The 25,263-nt window shown below is 47.2% G+C and overlaps 1 protein-coding gene across 3 annotated transcripts in view; it reads left to right on the forward strand.

Moving 5' to 3' along the window:
- The window catches only part of MVB12B (multivesicular body subunit 12B), a 98,153-nt gene extending 80,176 nt beyond the window's left edge, over positions 1–17,977 (forward strand). The window contains exons 8-10 of one of the 3 annotated variants that reach the window (XM_034793435.1): positions 3,485–3,540; positions 5,869–5,928; positions 16,031–17,977. In XM_034793435.1, the coding sequence (XP_034649326.1) occupies positions 3,485–3,540; positions 5,869–5,928; positions 16,031–16,117 (203 nt within the window). In that variant the 3' untranslated portion in view covers positions 16,118–17,977. Of the gene's footprint in view, positions 1–1,226; positions 1,466–3,484; positions 3,541–5,868; positions 5,929–16,030 lie in introns of those variants that run through there. The other 2 variants (XM_034793437.1, XM_034793436.1) reach the window with 2 other exon arrangements.
- Positions 17,978–25,263: the final 7,286 nt, after the last annotated feature.

Consider the following 25,263-nt stretch of genomic DNA (forward strand, 5'->3'; position numbering starts at 1 on the left):
TGGAGCAGGGGACATAGAATGAAAAGCTGCCTTCCGATTTCATTTAACTTCATTATGAAATGAACTGGCTGCTAGTTCAGCATCGTCTCCTGCTGCACTTTGAGTGAATCGCACCTATGGCCAGGTACAGACACGCAGCACCTCCCAAGCAGATAGTAGCTGCAGCTCTGGTCATTGTGTTTCTTTGTCTTTGTTCTGCTCACTCATCGTGTAGCAAAGACATCCTCATATGGCATTAACATCCACATTGATTAAAGTAGATGACCTCCTGAGGTCTCTTCCAACCCTGATATTCTAACCCTCATCCTCCCTTGTGAGTTACCAGAAACTTCACTTTACTGCTAACGGTGATTTGAAAAAAAAACACTTGAGGGCTGGATTCTGCCATCCACACTTGCATTAATATCTAATTGTGCAAAGCAGTGCCACGAACGTCCGTGTAGCTACTCGCGGAGTGTGGCCTTATTCAGCAGGCATGATGGGGGTAGAATCTGGCCCTGGCGTGGCAATGGGTCTCAGGGTGATAGTGTGCCACGTTTCGATTGCCTGTTTGATGGAAACAAGACTGAAACCACCAACTCCAGCTGCCAAGTTCTAGGAGACTGGCTGGTGTGCTGGGCTAGCTGAGGGTTACTAGCTGGGGAAAAGGGAAGGAGGCTTCGGTAAGTGGGGGTGACTCTTGCATTCAGTGACTCCATTCTGCCCCACATCCTGGCAACCTCCTCATCTCCCTGTAGTCCCTTCTGCTTTGTTGTTAATGATTATTTAGACTGCAGTATTGTCCAGAGTGTGCTGGGGGAAATGCTTGCCTGCAAAATGTAAATATGAGCATTAATTGAATATGACTCAATATTGTGATGGGAGCAAATATCCCAATATCAAACATGCTTTTAGCCATCTGGATTCAGATCCCTGCAAGGAATTTTGGGCTTTTGCCCCCAAAATTGCTAGAACCGCTCACAAAACTGGACTTGGAAAAAGTACTAATAAAAAAACCCAGCATTTTAAATATTTCTCGCATGGTGTCTCATGTTGGAATAGTTGTGGTCCCACCTGTGCTTTGTATATTGATGTTCAACCTCCAGAAATCAACAGGTGGGGCCGAGGTGCAGGACTCTTCAGATCAGTGGTGATGTCCATCGGCACATTTACTTTGTCAGGGAACAGAATAGTTCAGGTGTGAAGTCAGGGTAAAGATACCAGCTGAAACCCCTTTGTTTTGTTAGGAGAGATCCCCACACAGAGATTGGTTGGAGAGCAGCCTGCTTCCAGCTGGGCTCCAGTTCTGTTCCAAACAATGTGCCTTCTGCGGACTGGCCCCACACTCTCCAAACAGCTGATCCTTGGGTCAAACACAGGTAGGGGGCTGGTAGGAAAAAAACACTTTACTTTCTCCCCCTTCCCTGCCCCCAGTACAGGTCTAGCGGAGGGACAGACAATGGCAGCTTAGTGCGTTGTTTGTTTAAACTCTCCTGAATCAGTAAGTATTTCAAATCCTCGACTTCTAGTGCTTGCCTAGAAAACGAACAGCTGAATGAGCTCATTGTTTTCTGATTTTTCCCTTTAATGTATTTTACAAACAGCCTAGTGACGGGCCTGACACGCTGATTCCTATGTATGCTGCTTTCACTTTGGGATTACAGCATTAATAACAGACTTCCATGCATCATGCCATTTTTAAGCATGATCGTTATGATAAAGGGCATATACTTAATTACAGGCCTGCTTAATTACAGCTCTGTTGAAGCTCGTTTGTTTAGGAGAATGCTAATTGCGCTACTGAGCCTTTGGCACATCCTTACTTTCATCTGCTGGGTTTCTCTGTACTGTGGATCAGCGTTTTTTTAACTACAGTCTCAAAGACTGAGGGAGCCTACTGATGCATTTCGGTGGCTGTTTTGCTGTGTTAGAGGAACAAACAGACGAGTGTTGGGTTATTTCTTTAATTTCTTGAACAAAATCCATTGTCTGGCTGACCAAAGCATCTCTTTGCCAGCGTAAGAAGTGCTGCTAGTCTCCCAGGTTTGAGAACTTGCTTGGCTCGGTGGCACCGTTTCTCATCTGTATATTTTGTTTGTTGTAACACGGTGGTTGTGTGTTGCTGCCACGCAGCACCCTGCCTCCATCTGAGTTGGTTTGTCAAAAAAAATGATATAAAGTGCATGTCAAATGTTAAATGTATGAAAATCTTCCTACAGCCAACCCCTGAACTCGTCCATGTTGGCTGACGTTAGGCACACGAACCAAAGAGTTGCACGAATCCTGGCCATTTCAAATCCGAGCCCAAGAGACACTGCCTTGGCTCTGATGCTTTTCGGAAGAAAACCTGTTTGGGGTAAAGGTAGAGGCCACTGCAAGCATTGAACTTGTTCTGGGGACATGGTCACGTCGTCTTTTTCTCGGCGCTGAAATGGAAAGAGGCTGAAAAGATTGAAGCAAGTAACGGGCGCGGATAAATCGTGAAGCCTGTTGGAGACTCAGTGTGCTGGCTTGGAAACGGACCTTTTCCGGAATCTTATGGGAATTGCTGAGAGATGAACTAGCTCGCCTGGGCTACGGGGCCTTTCAGAGCTTGCTTTGAGGGCTGCAAAGGCAGTGACAGTACAACAAAGATCCTTATCCTGGTTTAAAACAGAAGACGACCCAAAGCATATGCAAAAACCACTCCCTGTTCCTAAGGTTGTGCTGCAAACCAAGAGAGCCAGGGCAGTGTGACTCAAGGCTGCCCCACTTCAGGGGTCTCGGATAATCTGATTTCATTGGCATCTTGACTGTGTGTTTAGTGTATTGTATTTGCATGTGGTTATTTCTGGAGTAGACTGGCAAGGGAAGGTCATTTCTCCTGACGGTCTGGGAGACTCCATTTCATCTCTAGTGTCAGGATTTTTTTTAAAGGATTGCAGACAAGTTTCTACGTCTCTTTTCCAAACCTCCCCCTGTAAGTCTGCCAGTGGGATGCATAGCGCCTTGTGTTCTGGGGGCAAAAACCATCTTGTCCTCTGAACCAAACATTTGATTTTTCTCTCACTAAGAAAAAGTGCTACATCCCGAGGGCTCTTTTTTTTATGTAGCAGTTTATATGCAAACGATTATTACACAGTAAGTGGCAAGTGGAAGTCTGTCCTCTTAAGCCATCTGCATTTGTTTTGGGCTCCAGACGCTGCCCCGCTCGAGAGGCTGGTTCTGTATACAGTCCAACCAAGTTGGGGGCAAATTCATAGAACACGGTGTATGAAATTGTGCCAATGGCCAGAATGAGATTGGATGTTATCAAGGATATACCTGAGTGCCCCCCATGCTTTGAACTGGCAGTACAATTGGGAGAGTCAACAGACTGGTCTGCCCTGATTGATTTGTACCCTGGTATGTTATTGCCAAATGTTGATGCGATTCATACATGGTATGTTTCTGGAAATGCAGTAAGTTATTTGACATCAGAATATCGATGTAAGATTTCAACTCTCTGTTCATCTGTATTTTTCAGCCATGGATGGAGTGCCTTTTATGATCTCAGATAAGTTTGCCTGCGCTCCTGAAGGGGTAAGTTACTGTCATCGTTCTCTAGGGTAAAGCTCACCCTCATGTGGAGGGCACTCACAAGGCATAAGCACCAGTTAAGCTTGTGGAACATAATTGGTGCATAGTCCTGGTGCTAGCCACCTGCACGAGGGTGAATTTCACCATAGTGATTGTAGATGCACCTGAGAACACTTTCGTTTGACGTGTGGATGGCTGTTTAGATTGTTTCACCAGATCATTTCTAAAAGTAAATTCCTCTATTAGGTGAACCCTCGATCACTGCCAAGGTAGAGGTGATCATGAGTAAATTCCTGGCTGCATTGAGACTGTCTGTATATGTTTTAAAAAAAAAGCAAATACCTGGTTTTCCAAGTCTAAGTTAAATCTTTTGTCCCTTCCCTGCATAGAGGTGGCCCTGTTCTTTCAGATCCCAGAAGTTGAGTACAATGCTAATGACACTGTGACTACTGCAGACACGCACTGAGAGTTAGAGATATTGCAGGGGTCTTTTCATCCCTGCTCTTCACAACTCCGCAGAGAGCGGTGCCAAGCTGCGGTGAGACCTTGCCCAAGTGTGGTATAAGGCTGGTAAGGCTCCTTCAAGCCCTCCCCAGTAGCAAAGATGGCAGGGCTGCCATGGCCCTTGATCGAACCAGCACATTACTGTAATTTATGTTTAAAAATGAGGGTTTTTCAGTTCTTTGGTGGGAGCCCTGGACATTCCGTTGTGGGTCTGGCCTCTTGGTGCTGAGCCAAAGTAAAATCATTCCCAGTCTGCATCCACATCTTCGTTAGAACTGGCAGCCCGGCTTTCCCGGTACCTGACGTGCCATCGAAATAGTGCTCTAGGGCTGCACTGACAGCTGAGAGTCCTGGGCGGTGCCTCCATTCTAATGAAACACAATATGCATCACTTACATCTTTCTGGAAGCTGTTTAATCTTGAAAAATGCTCGTGATTTTGCACGTGGAGTGCAAGTAACTTTAGCTGACCCAAGGTAGCTTGGTTGCCGTGGTGACGCTGGCAGGATTCCAGTTTCTGGGGAGAGAGACTGTGCTGTCCTGTTTACCAATTCCAGTCTAGAAAGTTTAGAGAGGTTGTTATGTCCTAATGATACAACAGCTGGACCTCCGCTGGGGTCCAGGCAATAGAAACGTGGCTAGAAAAATGTTTTTAGTATTCATGTTTCCCTCTGGTTTGAGAGATTATATATGCCAAAGTGTATCAAGTGCAGCAGCAAAGCGAGATTGTGTTTCCATGTACAGAATACTGTCAACTGAATTCTGAAGTGAATGCAATGCTGGTGATGAATTTAGGGTCTGCATTGACAGCCCTGCTGATTCGGCACAGGCAGTGACAGTGTAAGCTTCTCCCGCTACCCTGCACGGAGGTTTCTAAACTCAGATCTGTGTCTGTTTCTGAAGGGAGAGGACTCGTGTCCTGTTCAGCTCAGGGTATATCTGCTGCGATGGTCAGCAGGGGATGCTGGTTAGTTCCTAATGTGGTGGTGTGTTTTGTGAACACCTGTCCATAGGAATGGATTTCATAGAGAGTCCCAAATAAGTGCCATTTAAAGACTTTGGAGTACTGTTTGCCTGGGACTAATTTAAGCCTGTAATCTAGAGCTGAAAAGCTCCATATCCCATTACCATTCCTCTACTCCAGCCACTACCTCCAACTGTCTCTTTAAAAATCAATGTACAAGAAACTATTACTGAAAACACGGAACTGTCTTCTGTGTCTTGTTCTTCACGTCCTGCGGCTGGTGTTACATCTTTTTTGTTTTGTTTTGTGATTATAGAAACTCCAGATAAAATGTGATGGTTTTGCAGCCATTGCTGTCTGAAAAGAACTGTTTGTGCGTTGTTCATCTCTTCCACTCACGTTCCCAGAGAATTGGAATCCCCACGCTGCTAGGAGAAATGCAGAGAGCCATTAGGCCATGCTAATCCTTCCTTAAGATTCCTGTGACACCATTGCCACCAGATGGTCAGGCTTTTTCACAGCTAATGCCTCTCCTGCTTATGGCCCCATTGCCATCTAAAATCCAGGGTGTGGTACACACTGTGGTACAATAGCAGTTGTTCTGTGTCAGGAAGACAGCGAAGGATTTACCAGTTTAAAATGGCCCTGTCAAGAATGGCAAATAATCCTGGTTAGTTATAAGCAAGCATTGCAATCACTGCCCATGGTCCGCCTGCCTCTGTGTCGGTGTGGTGTACTGGGGAAAAGGGTTACACGCATTTTTATAGCTGGTGCCTCTGACTCTCCAGTGACAGAGAATGTATCTGCTGAATTATTCTAAAAACTAAATAGCATGTTTCTGGGGTCTTTGGGGTTATTTTTTAGATGCAGCAAGTTGATCTCTTGGGCATCACAATCAAATCCCTGGCAGAAATCGAAAAGGAGGTAAGTGGCCCTGTGGGACTCTGGGCACAGGCACAGCCAAATCTGTGCTCACATAGCTGTAAGGTTCCCTCCCTTCTGGAAAGAGTTTAGCTTGCTTTGCTAGGTCCCTGCTGGTGGATAAAGTCAACATTAAGTTAAGCCAAACAGTAAGCTCAAAATCACAAATGATTTGTGCCAGAAAAAGCTTTAAGCGTTGAATCTAACAGCAAAATCTGCACCCTCCATTTAATTCCAGATGTCTCTTTTGTTGAACCTTTCTTTCTCGCTTATTAACAAACTACGTGTTTCCCCAAACAGGGCACTGTTTGTGTGAGGTTGCCTCTTCCATTTCAGGAAGCAATTGAACTCAATTAAGCAGGGTCAGGTAAACTGCTTCATAATTTTTTAGTTTGATGGTGAACGTAACGTGTCACCAGGAACAAATAGGCTGAGATTTTAGAGAATGTGAACCCTCCAAAAGAGAGAGGGGATCAAACCAGAGTATTGTCCACTTCCAGCGTTGTGTCATTGCTGTTTTCTTAAGGCAGTGTTTTAGTATGTGCATGTGCTGTACAGCAGGATGGTAAGCAGTCAGAAATTCAGAGGCAGCTTCCCTTTGAGAGGAATATTTGTCTTAAAGATGGAGCTGGTGGAACCATGTTCCTTTGGGATTCCCTTTTTGTGTTATCAGCTAACAGGTTCCTGTACTGAAGGCAAAGTGAATCAATGTGGCACAGCAAAATTTCTGAACCTGTCATAGCCAACGCAGAAACACAGCTGACTACTCCTTTTGTCTTTGATTTGCAGTATGTCATAAAAATGGAAGGAGTGTCACATGCAGATTATAGGTGACTTTACAACAAAACACAGTGGTTTATTACTCAAGTATTTTTATGGGAAGTTAGGAATTCTCATGTTTATTTCCATAATAAGGAAGACTCTATTTATAAGCTAACAAATCTTCAGGACCAATTTATTCAGGTTTAAGGTGTGAACATTGTATCCAGATTGTGAATAATTCCTTGCCCTGACACATAGCAGGGTTTAGAGCCAGGCGATCTGGTTGTGGAATATCTCAGAGTATCCCATGCGTCATCTCCCCCATGGAAATGTGTATCAGTGACAAGCCAGCTCAAATCCTAGAGCCTTGCTGTTCTGTACCGTCTCAGTCACCTGCTCCTCTGGGGCACTTGTATACAGATAGCATATAAGATAATAGGTTAATACGTTTATTTTCCCTTTCTTACTGAGAAATGGCAGAGTGAGGGTATAGAGTAGTTTCCCTGTTTGAGGGCATACATGGGATATGCCTGGTGCACAGAGATGAACTTTACTCTGGGTGAAAGGCAGAACAGCATCTAATTGTGTATCACAAAGACCACTTAAGGAAGGACAGCTTGGTCCATGCAAAGCCTGACTAGTGCCAGGTGCTGCTGCTCCACCCAGTGTGGGCCTGAACTGTTAGCATCTGTTGCTAAGATCAGCAGCAACAATGTTTTAGTTGGTAGGTTTTGTCCATCTTGCTAGAGTGGCAGATTAAGATATTAGATTTCAACGTCAAGGTTTGAAGCCCAGCACCATGTGCAAGTTCTTGGATGTGGGAGAGCCCTCCAGACCTGAAAACACTGTTCCAAAGAGTCATGGATTAAAAAGCCTTTTCAGCGTGCCTCTTCCTCCCCCTTCCCCCCTCGGGCCAGGTTATGTGAGGGGGCGTGAGTGTCACACTCATTTTGTGCTGCAATGAAAGGGAGCCATCCATCCCAACACCCCTTTCTCCCATCACAGGCCGCATGTGTTTCAGAGTAATGAAAAGTTTAATTATGCAGCCCATATTCCTTGATGAAGCATCTTGTCTGCATACAAAGAGATGTGCATATAAATATTGTGAATTTCTGTGTAGCTTTATTTCCCTTGCAAGCAATAGCTCCATTACAGCAAGCCTGCTGGATTTCCAACCGCAGTAAGAGCATTTTCCCTGGAGCTGCATGCCACACAGAAATATTCCCAAAGAATTCCAGGAATGATTATTCATTTTATATAGTAGAATATGCCAACTGTACCAGCCATTCCCCAGGCTGTGAGAACAACCTTCTCCTTTACATGAACAAATCAAGCTTTCCGCTGTTTGGGGGAAATGTTGTAGTTGCGGGAGCACCTAGAGACTCCCATGCTGGGCATTGTGGAGACAGTCCCTGCCACAAGGAGTTTACACTCTAAATAGAGAAGGCAAACCAAAGGGTGGGAGGGTCGCCTGGCAAAGAGAAGAGAAGCAACTTGTCCAAGGTCAGCGGCAAAGCCAGGAGTGGATCCAAATCTTCTGACACCCAGGAGAGTGTCCTAGTCACTAGAGCACAGTTCACTTCTTGGGGAGGCGGGGGGGCATTTATACATCCAGAAAAGACTCTGCTGTTCCCGCCTTCAGCTCCAGGAAGGGATTTTGTGCTTGTTTGTCATGCACTGCGTGTGCCCCTGCATAGCGAGACCTGTGTCATAATGCATTGGTAACGAATCCCCAGAACAAGTTAAACTATCTTCTGTACAGGTGAGAGTGACACATACGGCCAGTGAAGGGGGCTCTCAGCCCCATTCATGCCCAGAACTCCACAGACTGTCAAGAGCAATTTATCAGACAGCTCAATATTGCCTTAAACCTCCATGCTGTAACATAGTTAACAATAAAGCATGACCATTGGCCTCCCAGCTCTTTTCAGCACAAGCATTCGATAGAATGCACCACTCAGTTTTAACTTGGCGTTTAGCTAAAAGTCTAGTGAGAGTCTAATTAGCAAAGTGAACATCTAATATTAATCATTCTCTTCAAATTGACAAGGAAGGCAGTTCATTTAACCACTTAATTGCTACAGGTTTTCATAGGCTGCTCTTTGCAAACATTTTAATGAAGAAGTTGTAAATCTACAAGAGTTTAAAATCTTAATTTTATACAGAAATATTTTTCCTTGTTCTCCTGTTTGTAGTCAATTCTCCAGAGTGTAGTCACATGAAATGTTCTTTAAATGAACATATTTGCTAACTGGCATGATTTCAGTTTTTAAAACATTGGTTCCAGCAATTAGGCATTTTTTTCTGTTCCCAAATGACTAGAGAAATTCGTCTTGATTATAATTGCTCTTAGCCACGCATATCTAATTTGTGTCTTTTTAAGTGTTAATTAGTAAACAGTTTGAGCTGACATCTTTATGTGTTTGTGTGTTGAAAAATGAGGCTTATTGCTTATTTAGCTTGGGGCTGATAGTGCTGGCTGTGACATCACGACATTGAGGTAAAATTAATGAAGACATGTTTGCCAATTAAAAAGCTTTCGTGGAGAAGACGACTTCTTGACACATCCTCCCTTGCACAGATTCCATTTGAACGTGGGAGCTGTGTGCCATAGATCGCTTTCTTTATAAGGTGAATAAGGCAGGAGTTCCTTATGTTTTTGGCATCTAAATACCCATTTCCCAGTTGCCTAGACAGCAAATTTCCTTAGCCCTGTATCGCATGCATTCACTTTTCTTTTTTTCAACTGCCTTTTGTAAAGGTTAACTTTAAAGAATAGCAGGTTTTGTCACAAAGTAATTTGTGGTCTTGTAGCACCATCTAGTGATGTAACATTGTATTGCGGCTAGAAAATAACTTGGCTTGCCACTTCTCTGATCAGTAGTAAATATTTATAATATGGTGGCACCCAAAAATTCCTGTTGGAACTGCAGCTCCCTTGTGCTGGATACTATACAAGCGTAGAAAAGAGACCAGCGCTACCTGAAGCCTACATGATTGTTATTTCTTTATCTGCTACCCAGAAGAAGAGCCCCTGCCTAGAAGAGCTTACAGTCCAGATGAAAATAGCTCACTGTACAGAATCAGCCTCTAGATGTGATGGTGGCAAAAATGTGTTTTCATTTGTGTGGCCTTACGGATCAGGGAAACAGGGTGATCTAGTGGGCAGAGCACTGGACTGGGAGTCCAGGGACCTGGGTTCTAGTTCTGGCTTTGTTCCTGGCCTGCTGAATGGCCTTGGGTCAGTCATGTCCCCTTTCTGTGCCCAGTTTTCTGTATGTCAAATGGGGATAATGACACTGCCCTCATATTTTCAGTGCTACGAGATCCCTTGATGGAAGCACCTTTGTCAGAGGTAAGCAGCGTGATGTTATCAGCAGAGTTCTCCCTTAACTGGCCTCTCGGACACTCAGCCAGGGCGTGTGACGTGTCAGGAGAAGCGGCCAGGGCCTGGACATTGGGTTTCTAGCGAATAGAATAATACTGGCCTGTCCACAATGTCCCAGGGCGAATCCAGCCTCTCCCCTGGCAAGCACACAGATTAGTGAATCTGTCCCGGCCCTGTTTGGGGGGACCCAGGAAATGTGGGGCCGGGTCTGCCTTCCATGAAAAGTCATGGGAGAGCTTCCAGAGGACTGGAAAAGGGCTAATATAGTGCCCATCTGTAAAAAGGGGAATAAGGACAATGCGGGGAATTACAGACCAGTCAGCTTCAGTACCTGGAAAGATAATGGAGCAAATAGTTAAGTAATCAGTTTGCAAACACGTAGAAGATAATAAGGCGATAAGTAACAGTCAGCATGGATTGTCAAGAACAAATCATGTCAAACCAACCTGATAGCTTTCTTTGACAGGGTAACAAGCCTTGTGGGTGTGGGGAAGCGGTAGATGTGGTATATCTTGACTTTAGTAAGGCTTCTGATACTGTCCTGTATGACCTTCTCATAAATAAACTAGGGAAATGCAACCTAGCTGGAGCCACAATTAGGTGGGTGTATAACTGGTTGGAAAACCATTCCCAGAGAATAGTTATCAGTGGTTCACAGTCATACTGGAAGGGCATAACGAGTGGTGTCCCACAGGGATCAGTTCTGGGTCCGGTTCTGTTCAATATCGTTGTCAATGATTTAGATAATGGCACAGAGAGTACACTTATAAAATTTGTGGATGATACCAAGCTGAGAGAGGTTGCAAGTGCTTTGGAGGATAGGATTAAAATTCAAAATGATCTGGACAAACTGGAGAAATGGTTTGAAGTACATAGGATGAAATTCAATAAGGACAAATGCAAAGTACTCCATTTAGGAAGGATCAATCAGTTGCACACATACAAAATGGGAAATGACTGCCTAGGAAGGAGTACTGCGGAAAGGGATCTGGGGGTCAAAGTGGATCACAAGCTAAATATGAGTCAACAGCGTAACACTGTTGCAAAAAAAGCAAACATCATTCTGGGATCTATCAGCAGGAGTGTTGTAAGCAAGACACAAGAAGTAATTCTTCTGCTCTACTCCACGCTGATTAGGCCTCAACTGGAGTAGTGTGTCCAGTTCTGGGCATCACATTTCAGGAAGGACGTGGACAAATTGGAGAAAGTCCAGAGAAGAGCAACAAAAATGATTAAAGGTCTAGAAAACATGTCTTATGAGGGAAGATTGAAAAAATTGGGTTTGTTTAGTCTGGAGAAGAGAAGACTGAGAGGGGACATAACAGTTTTTAAGTACAGAAAAGGTTGTTACAAGGAGGAGAGAGAAAAATTGTTGTTCTTAACCTGTGAGGATAGGACAAGAAGCAATGGGCTTAAATTGCAGCAAGGGAGGTTTAGGTTGGACATTAGGAAAAACTTCCTAACTGTCAGGGTGGTTAAGCACTGGAATAAATTCCCTAGGGAGATTGTGGAATCTCCGGCATTGGAGATTTTTAAGCACAGGTTGGACAAACACCTGTCAGGGATGGTCTAGAAAACACTTAGTCCTGCCATGAGTGAAGGGGACTGGACTAGACGACCTCTCGAGGTCCCTCCCAGTCCTATGATTCTGTTCTGCCTTCAGAGGTGGGTTTAGCGTGGGGATGGCTGTTTGCGCTCAGACCCCTCCAGCACTGGTCCTCGGCCAGTGGAGCCGCGGGGTGCTCCCAAGCTCTGCTGCATGCTCTCAGGTTTGAACAGAAATCACTGATGGGGGGGTCCCTGCCCAGCGTGTGGGCCCATACATCCCAGGCTCCAGCCCGCTAGGCCCCTGGGCTTGGCCTAACCCTTGAGCCCAGCGAGGAGCTTCAGAGCTCCTGTGCACAGGCATTCTCCTGCCATGTCGGTCCTCGGCTGGCCCGGCTCCCTGTGTCTGGAGAAGCTGGCCCAGCTGAGCTCGTTGGCAGGGCCAGTGATGGCAACGTTGCCAAGGGGATGTTAACGAGGCCCATACTGGTGCACAGGAGACCTCTCTAGCTTGGGCAGGGCACGGACAAGCAGGGGAGGAGATTTGAGTATCCCTTGCCTTCTGGGCCATGACCAGTGTCCTTTTAGCACCAGGCCCTGTGTATTTGCTGGTAGCTCTGGGTAGAAGGAGCCATAGGCCCACCTGCTCCGGCCCTTGCCCCAGGCTAGGAACACCTGCCTCTCCAACAAGGACAGCGAGAAATGAGTCTGGATACCTATGGGTCCTCCCTGCCCCTTCACCCCCTTAGTGATCCCCCACCCAGCGGCTTGGAGCGGCGGGTACTCGTGGCCTGTTGCCCCAGTTCTGAGCCCTCCTCGTCAATGGGGTCTCTGCCGAGCGGAGTAGGCTGCACATCTGCCTTTATGACCCGTGAGTGAGGGTCAAGAGGAAGGGGCGTGGAGTCGTCCCGGGGAATTGATGCAGAGGGGTCAGTAGAGCTGGGCCAGTCCCCCAGCGCTGTGCATGCCCAGCTGTACGAACCCGGGAACCCCCCACCAACACAGCGATAAGCAGCATGGCTGAGCTCTGAGACCGTGGAACAGACAAACCGAGCCCTCCTTCACACAGAGCCCAGTCAGGAAGAACCAGTGAGCACGGTCCAGAGCGAAACCTGTGCGTAGGTGCTTTTCCGAATGGAGCCGTCCTGCCGCCTCCACGTTCAAAATGACCCATTGGGTGTGTAAATGCGAATGGCTCCAGTGCACAGACACCACAACGATGTAGGGCCGTAGTTAGAACTGGGCAGCTATCTCCACACAACTTCCAAGCAGAGCTGCTTCCACACACATTTCAATTTGCTTTATATGAGTTTGGTCCTTTGGTGCTGGCTTCCTCCAGATGTCCCAGTGAAGGAGTCGATTGGCTCGAGTGCCTGTGGAAACAGCCCTACACTGACTGGTTGGGTTTTCTCATGATAGGACCTGCATGCCCAGGACCTAGCTGTGCTCGGCGCTGTACAGATGCATAGTAAGAGACGGTCCCTGTGGGGGGGTTCAGACTGGAAAGCTGGCTTTTAGATGGATGCTAATCCCATTGGGGGACAGTAGCCCAGTGTGAGCTCTGTCCTGTCATGGGGAGGAGCCACGCACACGTGAGATACAGACTAAGAACTAGCTGCAGACAGTGCCTGGCAAATGCCTGGGCTGAGGGGAAATTCCCCTGTGAGCATAAACTGGCTGACTATGTGTGACAAAGAGGGCCTAAATCATTCGGCTCGCCCCACGTGCTGTGAGTTGCTGGCTGAGTCCTGCTGGCAGCCGGACACCTGGGAGAAGTGGTGTTTGGGGGTATGAAGGTTTAGGGCCTTTCCCAAGTTTAGCCCCTCTGTTGGACTATGCTGTGAGACTCTTGCCCTCAGATACACATCCTGCCTGTCATGAGGCACATGCACAGGGCTGGTTCATTCTCCTGAAGGGCTGTGCCCATCACGTTTTCCAGACCCCATCACCACGGCAGCATGTCCCACATTGGTTCCACATCTGCGTTTGCCAGAGGGAGGGCCGGCGAGGTCAGCAGTCCATAGACGCAGGTCATTCTCTTCCCGGGGGGGGTGCCGCCGAGGCAGCCCTCCCAGAGTCACTCAGAGGGGCTGTCTCAGGGAACGGGGAGCCCCGTTCATGCAGGCTCCCTGCTGTTGTTGTGAGCTGGGGGCGTGAAAGGCACGATCCAACCAGAACTGTAGCCCAGAACCAGGCGTGAGGAACCCAGCTGCAGTTTGGTGGTTTCAGTGACCATTATCCCTGTGGTGCTTTCCACCAGTGTCACAGCAGGGAGAAGGTGTTAATGAGTGGGGAAAACCCGCTTTAATTGCCAGACCCCATTCGCCCGTGTCAGTACCCTCCGCTCTGCTCCAAGGCTGTTACTAGCCATTGTGAATGGCTTTCGCTGCGTGCTGCGCGTGTGACAGTCACGCTTACTAGTCAGGGCCGAGGTTATTTTACTGAGCAGTGATAGTGACGGGTCAGTTTAAATGATTCAGTATTTCCTCCTTCAATATGTTTCTTGGCCGCAGTAGAGGGACTGCTTAAGCTGTGTAACTAGGTGTCCGGGACAAAGGGGGCGTTTGCTCTGGACTAGGAGGGCTGGAATGGCTTCTTCAGCATCTGCTTGTTTGGTTACTTTGGAGAAGAGGGTATGAACGACCCTAGTGACCAGAGCTAGGGCCAGGGGAAGGGGAGTCAGGATTCCTGGGTTCTAGTCCTTACTGCCACTAGGGTAAGTCACTTAATTGCTGTGTGCTGCATTTTTCCCATGTGTCCAACTGGCATGATCATTCTTATGCCACTTAACTAATTGTAATTACCTGGAGATCCTGGGCTGAAAGATGCCACAGAAGAGCAAAATATTTCAGTATCAATGAGAGAGCATGTGCTCAGTTGATTGGTCTTGGAAGTGTATGAGCCACGATTTGCCACAAGATGGCAGTGTTACCATGCACTTACAGCTCTTCTCAGTGAAAACCTCTAAGCACTAATGGTCAGGCACAGGGCATTTCCTGGGGATTAATGCTGGCTGGGAGGAGCTGATGGCCAGAGGTTCATTGGGGGATCCCAGCCAGGCATAAATCCTCAGGAAAAGCCCTGGGCTGTGGCTGTTATTGCTGTTGGAAGATGGATTTCTGGCAGGGAAGCGCTGTGTCCTTTGGTCTGTGCACGCAGGGCATCTCTGGAGACAAATGCCCTGGTTATGAGCCAGCCGGCCAGGCCGAATCCTGCTGAAAGTCACGCTGGGTGTCAGAGCGAATCACTGCCCAGAAAAGGCCTCGGGAGCTGACGTTAGAAAGCGGCTTTTTGCGGGGCAGCCTGAGTTCTGCCGCGCCCAGCCAGGGTCGGTCCTGTTCTCAGGGAAATCAAAGGCAAAGCTCTCCAGGGCCCCCCTGCACAGAGGTGCTCTGGCTTCATGTGAGGTTTGATTTTCCACATGGACACTCTTTTGTTCCAGCTTAAACCCGGTTTATTTTTGTTTATTTTAAATCGATTAGGAACCACTTTAAGCTAAACTGAAATAAGCCCCACTCGGGGTGAAATAAGAGGGTCTATTCACGGGGTAGCACCATCTAACTAAACCAGTTTAATTAAACTGGTGCAAGGTTGTGTACCCACTCCCTGAGAGGAGAAATATTCCTCCCGCTGCTTTACGTGATAGATAATATCTTCCGATTTATCTCAGCACAAGGAGCTACTTAATCTGGAGGAAGGAATTCCCTGCATTCCCACTGCCAGTGTTCCTGCTGGTTCCACTGGCCACACCAGCATCACTCTGGGAGCTTGGCTATGGACCAGCGCTTGGAAATGCTAAAGAGCATTTGTTCCCACTAACTGAGAATTGCTTTTGCATTTATTCCTTAGCACAGGTCTGGATTATAATTCTACACTTTGAACAAGAATGAGTTGTTGGAGGAAAAGCGAAAGACTCAGCAGGGCTCGGACACACCCCTCTTTCTCTCAATGAATGTTGTGCAGCGTATTGAGCTGGCAGCAGAGAGCAATGCTACAGACTGAAAGGGCCGGTGTGTAGTGGAAGAGGCAGCAAGTGTGACCCTGGACTAGCCTTCTGCTTCGCCTCCTCTGGCCAGTGCACTGGGCAGCACTGGTGGGAGCAGGGCTGCGGGCAGGCTGGGGAGAGCTCTGTGCAAGAACGCAGAGGGGCTTGGGGGCGTGCCTGGAGCCAAGAGGCACATCGCTCACCCAGGTACAATGCGTCGCTCTGTGTAAACGGCTCTGGGTGCTGCACCAGGGAGCAGGGCATGTCCCATTTTACCCTGCACCGGGTGGCGAGAAGGGTGGGTCTGAGACGAGAGCTCATGTGCTGCTCTTCGCGGCTAGTGCTAGTGACGCAGATTTAGCCCGCTCCCTCGCAGCGTTGTCACTCCTGTGTTGGTCTCTCTCTCTCTTTGTTTTGCTCTCTAGTATGACTACAGCTTCAGGACAGAGCAAAGTGCTGCTGCCCGGCTGCCCCCCAGCCCCACTAGATGTCAGCAGATGCCACAGTCCTGAGGAGCGAGGGAAGGCCGGCTCCCTGGAGACGCGGCGCATGCGCACAGATACTACTGATGGGAGGCGAGCCCTGATGAGCAGTGTTACTGGAACCCTTCTCGGCAGACAGGACGCTTTTCTAACGACTTGCCTTCCTTCCTGCGCTTTCCCCGATCATTCTGTACATGTTGTTTCTGAGATTTGGACTCTGTTAACCCTTTCTGCCAGGCGCCCTCACCCCTTAGCCCTGCTGGGGCAGTTTCTGGTCAGGAGTCCCTTAGTTAAAGCTTGACCGATGACTTCCTCAGTTCTCCCTGCTTTATAGCACCTGCTGCAGCGTGCTCACTGCAATACAGATCTGGAGTCAAATGCTGCAAGCCAGGGGCCCCAGCTCGTGGGACTCTGGAGAGATTCCCAGCAATGAGCCCTGCTAGGATAGAGCGTTTGGGGAAATGAGGCTAAAGATACAGCCAGTTAGTCCACAACTCACAAAATGCACCAGCTTAAACTGACAACTGAGGTGCAGCAGGATAAACTGCCCCAGCTGCCCCTCTCAGTACAGCAGGGTTCTCTGGTTTGTGCAGGGTCAGCGGTCCAGGCCTTTCAAGTCCTTTGATTTAAGCTAACCCTGAGTAATGGTAAACCCTTCCTCTGCTTCTCCAAGTCCAGACTGCCCAACAGCTCACTTGTGGCCAGGATACACCTGAGACCTTAATGGTTTTTGTTACTTTCAGTTCACGTAGCCAGGGTCGCTCGCTCGCTCAGATCCACTTAGGGCTCTCTCCCAAGTCGCTGGCAAAGTGGAGTAGCTCGAAGAGCACAGGGATCTCAGTGGCACCTCTCCCTGGCCCAAAGAGGCTGCGTGTCCATTGCCTGGAAGTAGAGGATCGTGGCAAATGTTGCGTAGCTCTCTCTGGCCTATGGAGAGCAAGCCAGACAGACCTCAGCAATGCCATCCTGACTTCTCCCAGCCACCCGAAAGCTTTGCCATGGCACCTGCCCATAAAGTGGGCATTGGAACCTGCCAGTTTCTTTGGCAGTTTTCAAACATTTGCCCCTGCTGGCTGCTAAAAGGAAGGAGATTTGTGCGCCCTGTCCCTGCACACTGCTGCACTCGGGGAGGGAAATGCTAAAGCCTGACCATGTCGGACAAGGCTGAGATAGTTCCACTGGGCAAGTGTTTGATGCATTAAACCCTGACCTCAGCATGCTTACAAGTGGTGTCCCTGGCTCACTCCTGAGTCAAATGCATGTCTTGGTGAAGTCTGTTGCTGTAATAAGTTCTTTAGAAGCATTCATCTGAGCTCTGTGCTGCTTTTCAAGTCTGCTGTGGAACAAAACTACGTTACAGCAGCGAAATGGCATTTTTTAAAAGTAAGTGTTGAAGTGTGCAACTTTTTGTATTGTAAAAGACAGGTTGTCTAACCCTATTAAAATGCAATTGCCACAGTAACAAATACTGGTATTGTAGCTCTGGGTTTGGGTTATTCGGACCCGCTTTGCACTGCTTTTGACTTTCCTGAATTCTCTAGTCTAACAGAATGTTGACGAATAGTAGGTTTTGTACTGTTGGTTTGTGTATTTCGTATTTGTACAGATGTAAAATATTTCTTGTCCAATGATCCATTTCTGGCTTCAAAGCACTGTACCATGTTTCTGGGGGGAAATAAGTGCAAAACACCATAGCATTCTGAGTAGAACCTGATTCCAGTTCTCTGCTTTGACTCTCCAGACCAGTCTCTCTTTTACTAACTGCCTCTTAGAGACCAGCTCTGTTGTTGGAAGAATGGGCGTATATGGTTATAAAAGGGTCAGGTCTGAGCACAAGATTTAGGGCCTGTAATATTTGGCATCAGCTGGTGTAGGCCTGGGTGACTCCCAGAAGGTGCTCCTTTCCTTTAAGGTTCCAAAGTGGCTTTTAGTTCTTATTTTCTGCTGCAGGAAAGCAAAGCCAGCCTTTACTGCCAAGCTTTACAGAGGCTAGATTGATGGTGCTGACATCAACCAATGAACATATCGCGGAAGCTAGCGCAGTCAGCCTGGTCATTCTGCTCAGGTTCACTTGAAGTTCAAATTCACTCCACACTGCAGTCGTTTGTCCATCCCATCCATCTCTTGTGTTTCCTACCTTTCAGCTGTCTGTAACTTGTCCTGTAGTTCATTGTAGATCAATTTGTCGCTCCCTCCTTGGCTGCGGGCAGCTTTGTGGATGTATCGGGGTAGGTGTGTTAATCTGTATCCACAAAAACAAGGAGTCCGGTGACACCTTAAAGACTAACAGATTTATTTGGGCATAAGCTTTTGTGGGTAAAAAACTTCACTTCTTCAGATGCAATGCAGTGGGTTTTTTACCCACAAAAGCTTATGCCCAAATAAATCTGTTAGTCTTTAAGATGCCACCGGACTCCTCGTTGTTTTTGTGGATGTAGTAACAGGCAGGTCAAGGTTTTCTGCAACGTCGGTCCTAGCGTAAGGATGATAGTTAGTGTCACAGAGCTGCCCCTCCCCACACACTGAAGCTGGAGAATTGGGAGCTTCCGATTTAACAGCAGAATAGCTAGTGCATGGTCCAGAGTTCTGCCAGCTGAAGGTGGAGTGTCTCCTGTGGGAGCTGTCGTCCCAATGGACAGCTTCTCCTCATTCCAGAGGAGGCCAGACCCAGCTGCTCCATTGTAGACACATTTCAGTGGACAGCATAGGCTGCTGAGAACAGTCCAATGGCCCTGTTGGTTGGACAACGCTTGGGTGCCCCTGCTCTAAATCAGAGCTAAGCCAATATCTGTGGTTATCAAACACCGATCGATACTTGGGGCCACAGAGCGTTTTCTTGGCACCCTTAGGAATTTCTGTCAGGGGCTGCAGCATTCAGTTCAGCAGACTGAGCTGTGGGAACCACCCCGCTTTGGTGACTGAAATGTCGGGACTGCTTTTTAAAGCCCATCTGGAGCTTTGCCAGCCTATTTGTGGGAGTAGCTTAGAGTGCATCAGTAGCTCTCAGGAACTAGAGTCAATGCTATAAACTGCTTAGCAACAGAGACAGTGCGTTTTTCCTCAGCGCCTTCTGAGAGACGAGACACACACAACACATGCCGAACTCTGGATCGCTCCAGGTGTTGACAGGGGGTCCAACAGGGACAAGGATTTGTTCAGTGGAGGCTGCCTCCTCCCCTCCCTCTCCCAGCCCTGGCAGAGCTGTTTCAAAGCTGTTTCTCTGCAAAGAAAGGCTGAAAATAAACATTTGACCTTCACATTTGTGCTTGTGCAGTTTGCCAGTGACACGTCAGAGATTTTCCGTGCCACAGGCTTGGCCGGCACAGCTGCAGACCTGCACAAGAGTGTAGGGCAAATGGAGTTTGTTGGGTCAGGTCCATGGACGGTTGGTCAGAACCTCTCGTGCACTCTCAGACCTGCTCGAACGGCTGTGAGTATTTTCTTAGACAAGAGGACTCGGAGTGCAATGCAGGAAGCAGTATAAGCAGATTGACAATGGTGCAAGTGATTTCCTTTGGACCTCATTAGCTATGGGGCGCTTCCCCCTTCTGTCTCTGCAGGCATCACATCAGTCTTTCAATAGGCAGGTTTTAATTACTGAACAGTAATTTTCTTATTCAAAATAACTCCATGCAGGGCTGGCCCTGGTTCCTAGTGATTACTGCTCTCCACTGGCAAGTGGATTTCCGATTACGTGTCTTACTCCCCACACAAAGTGTGAGTTCTCCAGCGTTGGCCCGGGCAGTCCCAGTGTGTCCACTGCTCTGCACTGAGCCCTGAGATTGAGATAGGAGTGGCTGCAGGGGGGTCATGACCAGGCCTCCTGGACAGAAGGTGTGGTGGTGAGTGGATGTAAAACAGAAGGGCTGGTTCCTCCTACCTGTAATGAGTGTGTCTTGGTCAGCCCACGTCTATCCCCAGAGCAAGCTAAGCAGTGTGCAGCTTCCACTTGGAAGAAGAAGAAATTACTTTGCCAAGTAATCATGAAATCTCCTGACACTGCTGAGGAGACAGTGCTGGGAAAATGGGAGTTTGCTTGCAGTCAGATGAATTATTAACAGTGATGCACTGCCCTGGGATTTCCCAGGGTGATGTTCCCCTAGCAAAGGGCAGAACTGCAGTAATGTATGCGGCTAGCTCCTGGGCCAGCCAGGTAACTAGATTGTGAAATCCCATGTAGTAGTAATAGAGAGGGAAGGATTTATTCCCAGAGTGATGTAGCCTGTGAACATTGTGATAAATGCCAGTGTGGTTAATTAGCTGATACATTCCCTCATCACATAGCCATATTCATGTGGGATGAGACTGCTCCTAACCCTCCTTCCATTGCTGCATCCCTTGCCAGGAGTTCGTTCTGAGTAGGTGCTTTGCAGGGACAGTCCATTGTGACCCCGCTGTGCTAGTTAGAGATCAGTATTCTGTGGTGCTGAGTTTATTTGGGTTTTTCACCAGTCTTCTAATTTCTCAAAACCAAAACTGTCAAAGACAGAAGAGGCTGAGCTGGTCTCAGTAGACTCGGGCACAGCACTTCACAGTTTGTAGGCTTGTTGGCGGAGCCTCGGAGATCCCATGACCCGCCCCCACCCTTGTATCTCCAAAGGGGTTTGTAGCCTGAGAGAGGTAGGATTGGGTGTGGCTGGCAAAAGCCATTTCTCAGCCACTCTCCCCCAAGCAACCTTTGTCTTCCTCTGCCCTTCCTCCCCTCTGCCCCACGCTCCCCTCACCTTTCCTTTCTTCCCAGGCCTCACCTGGCTGCACCTTCACTCTCCACTTTTTGTGAATTAAATTTCTGTACAAATTGCTTAAGGAACTGGATGTTCTGCTGATCCCGTGCTGTGGCCTGGTTTGTCCATCCCAGATCTCTGCTCGCCTCGGTGCTGGGACATGCTTCTCACCAGCATTCGGCAGCAAGGTCCTGACTGGCGGGCTCAGCTTGGGCCGGGGTAGCCATCTTGCTGGGAAGTGACATAATGGATGGGAGCTGGAGACAGAGATGGCTTAGAGCTGAGCTCCAAGCTGCTCTACTATGGGGTTAAACCACCTGAAGAACAACAGTGAGGTTTGGTATTTAAAATGGTTTTTTTTATAACTTCAAAGCCATTGTTGAATCTAATAGAACTGGATTTGTGGCCCCTTTCCCTGAGCTCCCAAGAGCTGAGCGCAAACAGCTCCATAAGATGGCTGCCTCCTGCACTAGGCTTTACCCCTTTAAACAAAATGGGCAACTGCCTTGGAGTGAGAGGAGCTTTGCTGGTGGAGTCTCACCCCATGGAGCTGAGCAGAATAACTCCAGCTTTCCACGGGAGGAGACAGGCCTTGTCCCTGACACTGACTCCTCCAGGATTTATGGTCCCCATTGTGAGTTTCACATCATGCATATAGGGAAGAATCGACCCTGTGCTGAGGGTCAGCAGTAGGCCGACATGTCCTCCAAATAGCTTACGTGGGACATAAGTGGTGCCTAAGTCTTCTCAGGATCCTCTGCATAGGGCTGACTTCCTCCCATCGCAGAGGGTGTGTTCGTATCATTGCATTAACTATTACCTCAGCCTTTGAGCCTTGAAGAACCACTTTAAGGTAAAGCTCTCTCTGTGGCAATGAAGAGAGAGGATAACAGGACACACTTCAACACTGGTAATTCTGAGCCATAAAAGTCGGACACGGTTGTCAATAGGGGAAGTGCGGCACTGCTCGATTTCGTCTGTTCATTTGGTACAGGGAAACCAAACTGGTTGAATCTTTCTGGGTTGTTTGTTGTGAAACGAATTCCTAACAGCAACAGTTTTAACTGTTGTGTCATAGAAATGGAAAAGAAAAACCTTTTATGCAGTTGTGAAATGTTTTTAAGATGCTGCATTTTTGTTGGGCTATTGGAAGTGAATTTACTATGTATTAACCTGATGAATGTTCTGACTTTTTATATTTATTTTAGATCACCCTCCTGTATTTTACAAAGGGAAGTTTCATTGTGTGATAACGTCGTCTGTATTCTTAATATAATTTGCTAAATAAAAGTTTGTTTTAACTGGTTCACTCTCCCTGATTTTTTTTTTCTAAAATATGAAGTTTAAGAAACTTAACACACCCTTAGGAACAGAGGTGTGCGTGGCACGACTCTGGCCTGGAAGAACCAGCCTGATGAGTGAGAAGGTGTCCTCAAGCTCCAGGAAGATCCAGTGGTCGTCAGCCTGCTGCGGAGGTAGGACACAGAACCATCTGTGGTGGTGCTGGTTTCGGTGATGAGGACATCTTAGGCCATCTGAACTGAACTTAGCTCCTCTTTCCAACTCCAAAAAGCTGTCGGATAATAAAGATTTTAGGTCACAAATGATTTGTGTGCATTGGGCCAGTGCCCTAAAAGTGAGAGGCTCCTAGTGCTGCAGCTGCTGGCAGTTGGCCTCTTCTAACTATCAAGGTGGACGGGTTGTGCCAAACCACTTCTCCGCCTCCACCCCATCGGTCTCATCGCTCTTCACATCAGAGTCCAGATCTGAATGCTCTGAAAATAGTTGAGAGAAACCCAGGAGAGCAGTGAGGTGAATTTACACTTATTCTGAACTGAACCACTGTGTAAATTCCTTGGCACTGCTCCATGGAGTTACCTTTATCGTTTCTGGATGAGATTACAAGTTGGGTTGATAAAGGCAGTAGTGTTGATATAAAATACTTCTGTAAGGCATTGACACCACACAACATTTTGGTAAACCAGAATTATACCAAATCAACATGGCACATTATCAGTAGGGCCCTACCAAATTCATGGCCATGAAAAACACGTCACAGACCATGAAATCTGGTCTTTTGTGTGCTTTTACCCTATATTATACAGATTTCACGGGGGAGACCAGCATTTCTCAAGCTCAGGGTCCTGACTCAAAAGGTGCTGCAGGGGGTTGCAAAGGTTATTGTAGGGAGATCGCAGTATTGCCCCCCTTCTGTGCTCCTGCCTTCAGAGCTGGGCGACCGGAGAGTGGTGGCTGCTGGCTGAGGGCCCAGCTCTGAAGGCAGCAGCACAGAAGTAAGGGTGGCAATACTGCGATCTCCCTACCATAACCCTGCAAACCCCCTACACACACACACACACACACACACTCTCTCTCTCTCTCTCTCTCTCTCTCTCTCTCTCTCTCACTCTTTGGGTCAGGACCCCTAAATTTCAGGCTTAAATATCTGAAATCATGACATTTACGATTTTGAAAAGCCTATGACCATGACACAGACCAAAATGGACCGTGAATTTGGTAGAGCCCTAATTATAAATGAGGCTTATAGATTCAAAATATAATTGTAATTGGGAAATCCTTATCAAGCAGGTATTTCTAGTGGGGTTCAGCAGGGATCAGTCCCTGGCCTTATGCTAGTTAATATTTTTATTCATAACCTGGAAGAAAACATAAAATCATTTCCAAAAAAGTTTGCAGATGTTGTGGCATTATCTGATTAAAATATGACCATATAGATCATCATTGCAACCACTGTTATATATTTGCATCAAATCTTGTACAAAGGTTGTCAAGTGAGGTGTCTATGGAAAGGCTATGATTCGCTGGTTATGATTATGCTATCTGTATGCATGTATCATTTTTGTATTTGAAGTTATAAGTTTTGGCTCTATACCTGGATTTCAAATGTTTACTCCTGGGGTAAACACCCACAAGGTAACCAGCCAGAACATCTTGGAGGGACTATTCAAATTGAATGGCCCATCAAAAGAACATTTAACTGACAATGGACCATGGGAGACGCCTATCTACACTTAACGGAATTTCCTGCTGTGATTAGGCGAAATGCATGGACGTGTGACTTGCCCATGTGACTCCAAACTCTATCTCGTTGCTGTAAGTTTCCACAGTGAGAACCATGGGATTCCCTCCACATGGCTAAAGCTATAAAAGGCCTGAAAACACCTCCATTTTACCTCTTTTCTGCTCTAGCCTCTGGACTATGAACTTATATTAATGGAAGCACTCTAAGCAAGGAATTTCAATGATTTGGAAGCCAGAGACTTGGCTTAAGACAGCAATTTATTCCATCACTGCTACAAGCCTGAACCAAGAACTTTGCAATTATTATATGTATTTGATTCTGTTTACCAATTGTAACTCTCACCTTTCTTTCTTTTTATGAATAAATCTTTGGATTTTAGATATTAAAGGATTGGCATCAGCGTGACTTTTGGGTAAGATCTAAGTTGTATATTGACCTGGGTGTATGGCTGGTCCTTTGGGATCAGAAGAACCTTTTTATTTGATGAAATTGGTTTTAATAACCACTCATCTCTAAATCCAGTGGTTTTGGTGGTAATATAAGAACTGGAATGCCTAAGGAAACTGCTTTTATGACTTCTTGTTAGCCACTGTGGTGAAACAGAAGTTAACTGTTGTTTCTGGTTTGGTATCTCTTATGGAAGAATATCCATCAGTTTTGGGGTATGTTTGCTCTATTTCTCAGCAGTTTGTCCTGAATTTGGCATCCTCCGTTGTGGCCCACAAAGGCACAGTAACAGATGTCCCAAAGTTTGGGGGAGTGGTAAATGATGAGGACAGGCTACTGACACTGAGTGATCTGGTTCGTTTGGCTGACTGGGTACAATCAAACATCATGCATTTCAGGGAGGTCAAATGTAAGGTCATACATCTGGGAACAAAGAGTGTAGGGCCATACAGACGGGATGGGGAACTCTATCCTGGGGAGCAGTGATTCTGCCAGTCTCCTAAGCTAATTGTTTTGGAATATGTCTCTCCTTGGATGGGAGACCTCGCGGGGAAATCCAGAAATCTGTGCTGGAGGCTTGTAAGAGATGTTGTTCTCTCTGACTCACAGCTGAACAGATGCCCAGGCATTCTCTTAAGGGAAACTGTGCTGTTAAAGGTGCTTTCTTCTGAGTGAGGCATGCAATCGAGATCCTGACCACTTGGTTACGAAAGATCTGAATGTATCTAAATTCCAGCCCTGGTTCATACATTCGGCCTGCCTAAATTCACTGTGAGTTGTATTCTCAGAGCAATCGCCCACTTAAGAGCAGAGTGCAAAATGTAGTTATTACTGAGCAGACAGCTGGATACTTTAGCGAATCTACAGCTATCTTCAGAAGCTGTGTGCGCTGTCCGGCGTGGGAACCACATGTGTAACCAGCCCTCAAGGGAGAGAGCAACACCAAGTTCTGAAGCAACCTA

The sequence above is a fragment of the Trachemys scripta genome, chromosome 17 (assembly GCF_013100865.1).
Source record: "Trachemys scripta elegans isolate TJP31775 chromosome 17, CAS_Tse_1.0, whole genome shotgun sequence".
Classification (NCBI taxonomy): Eukaryota; Metazoa; Chordata; order Testudines; family Emydidae; genus Trachemys; species Trachemys scripta.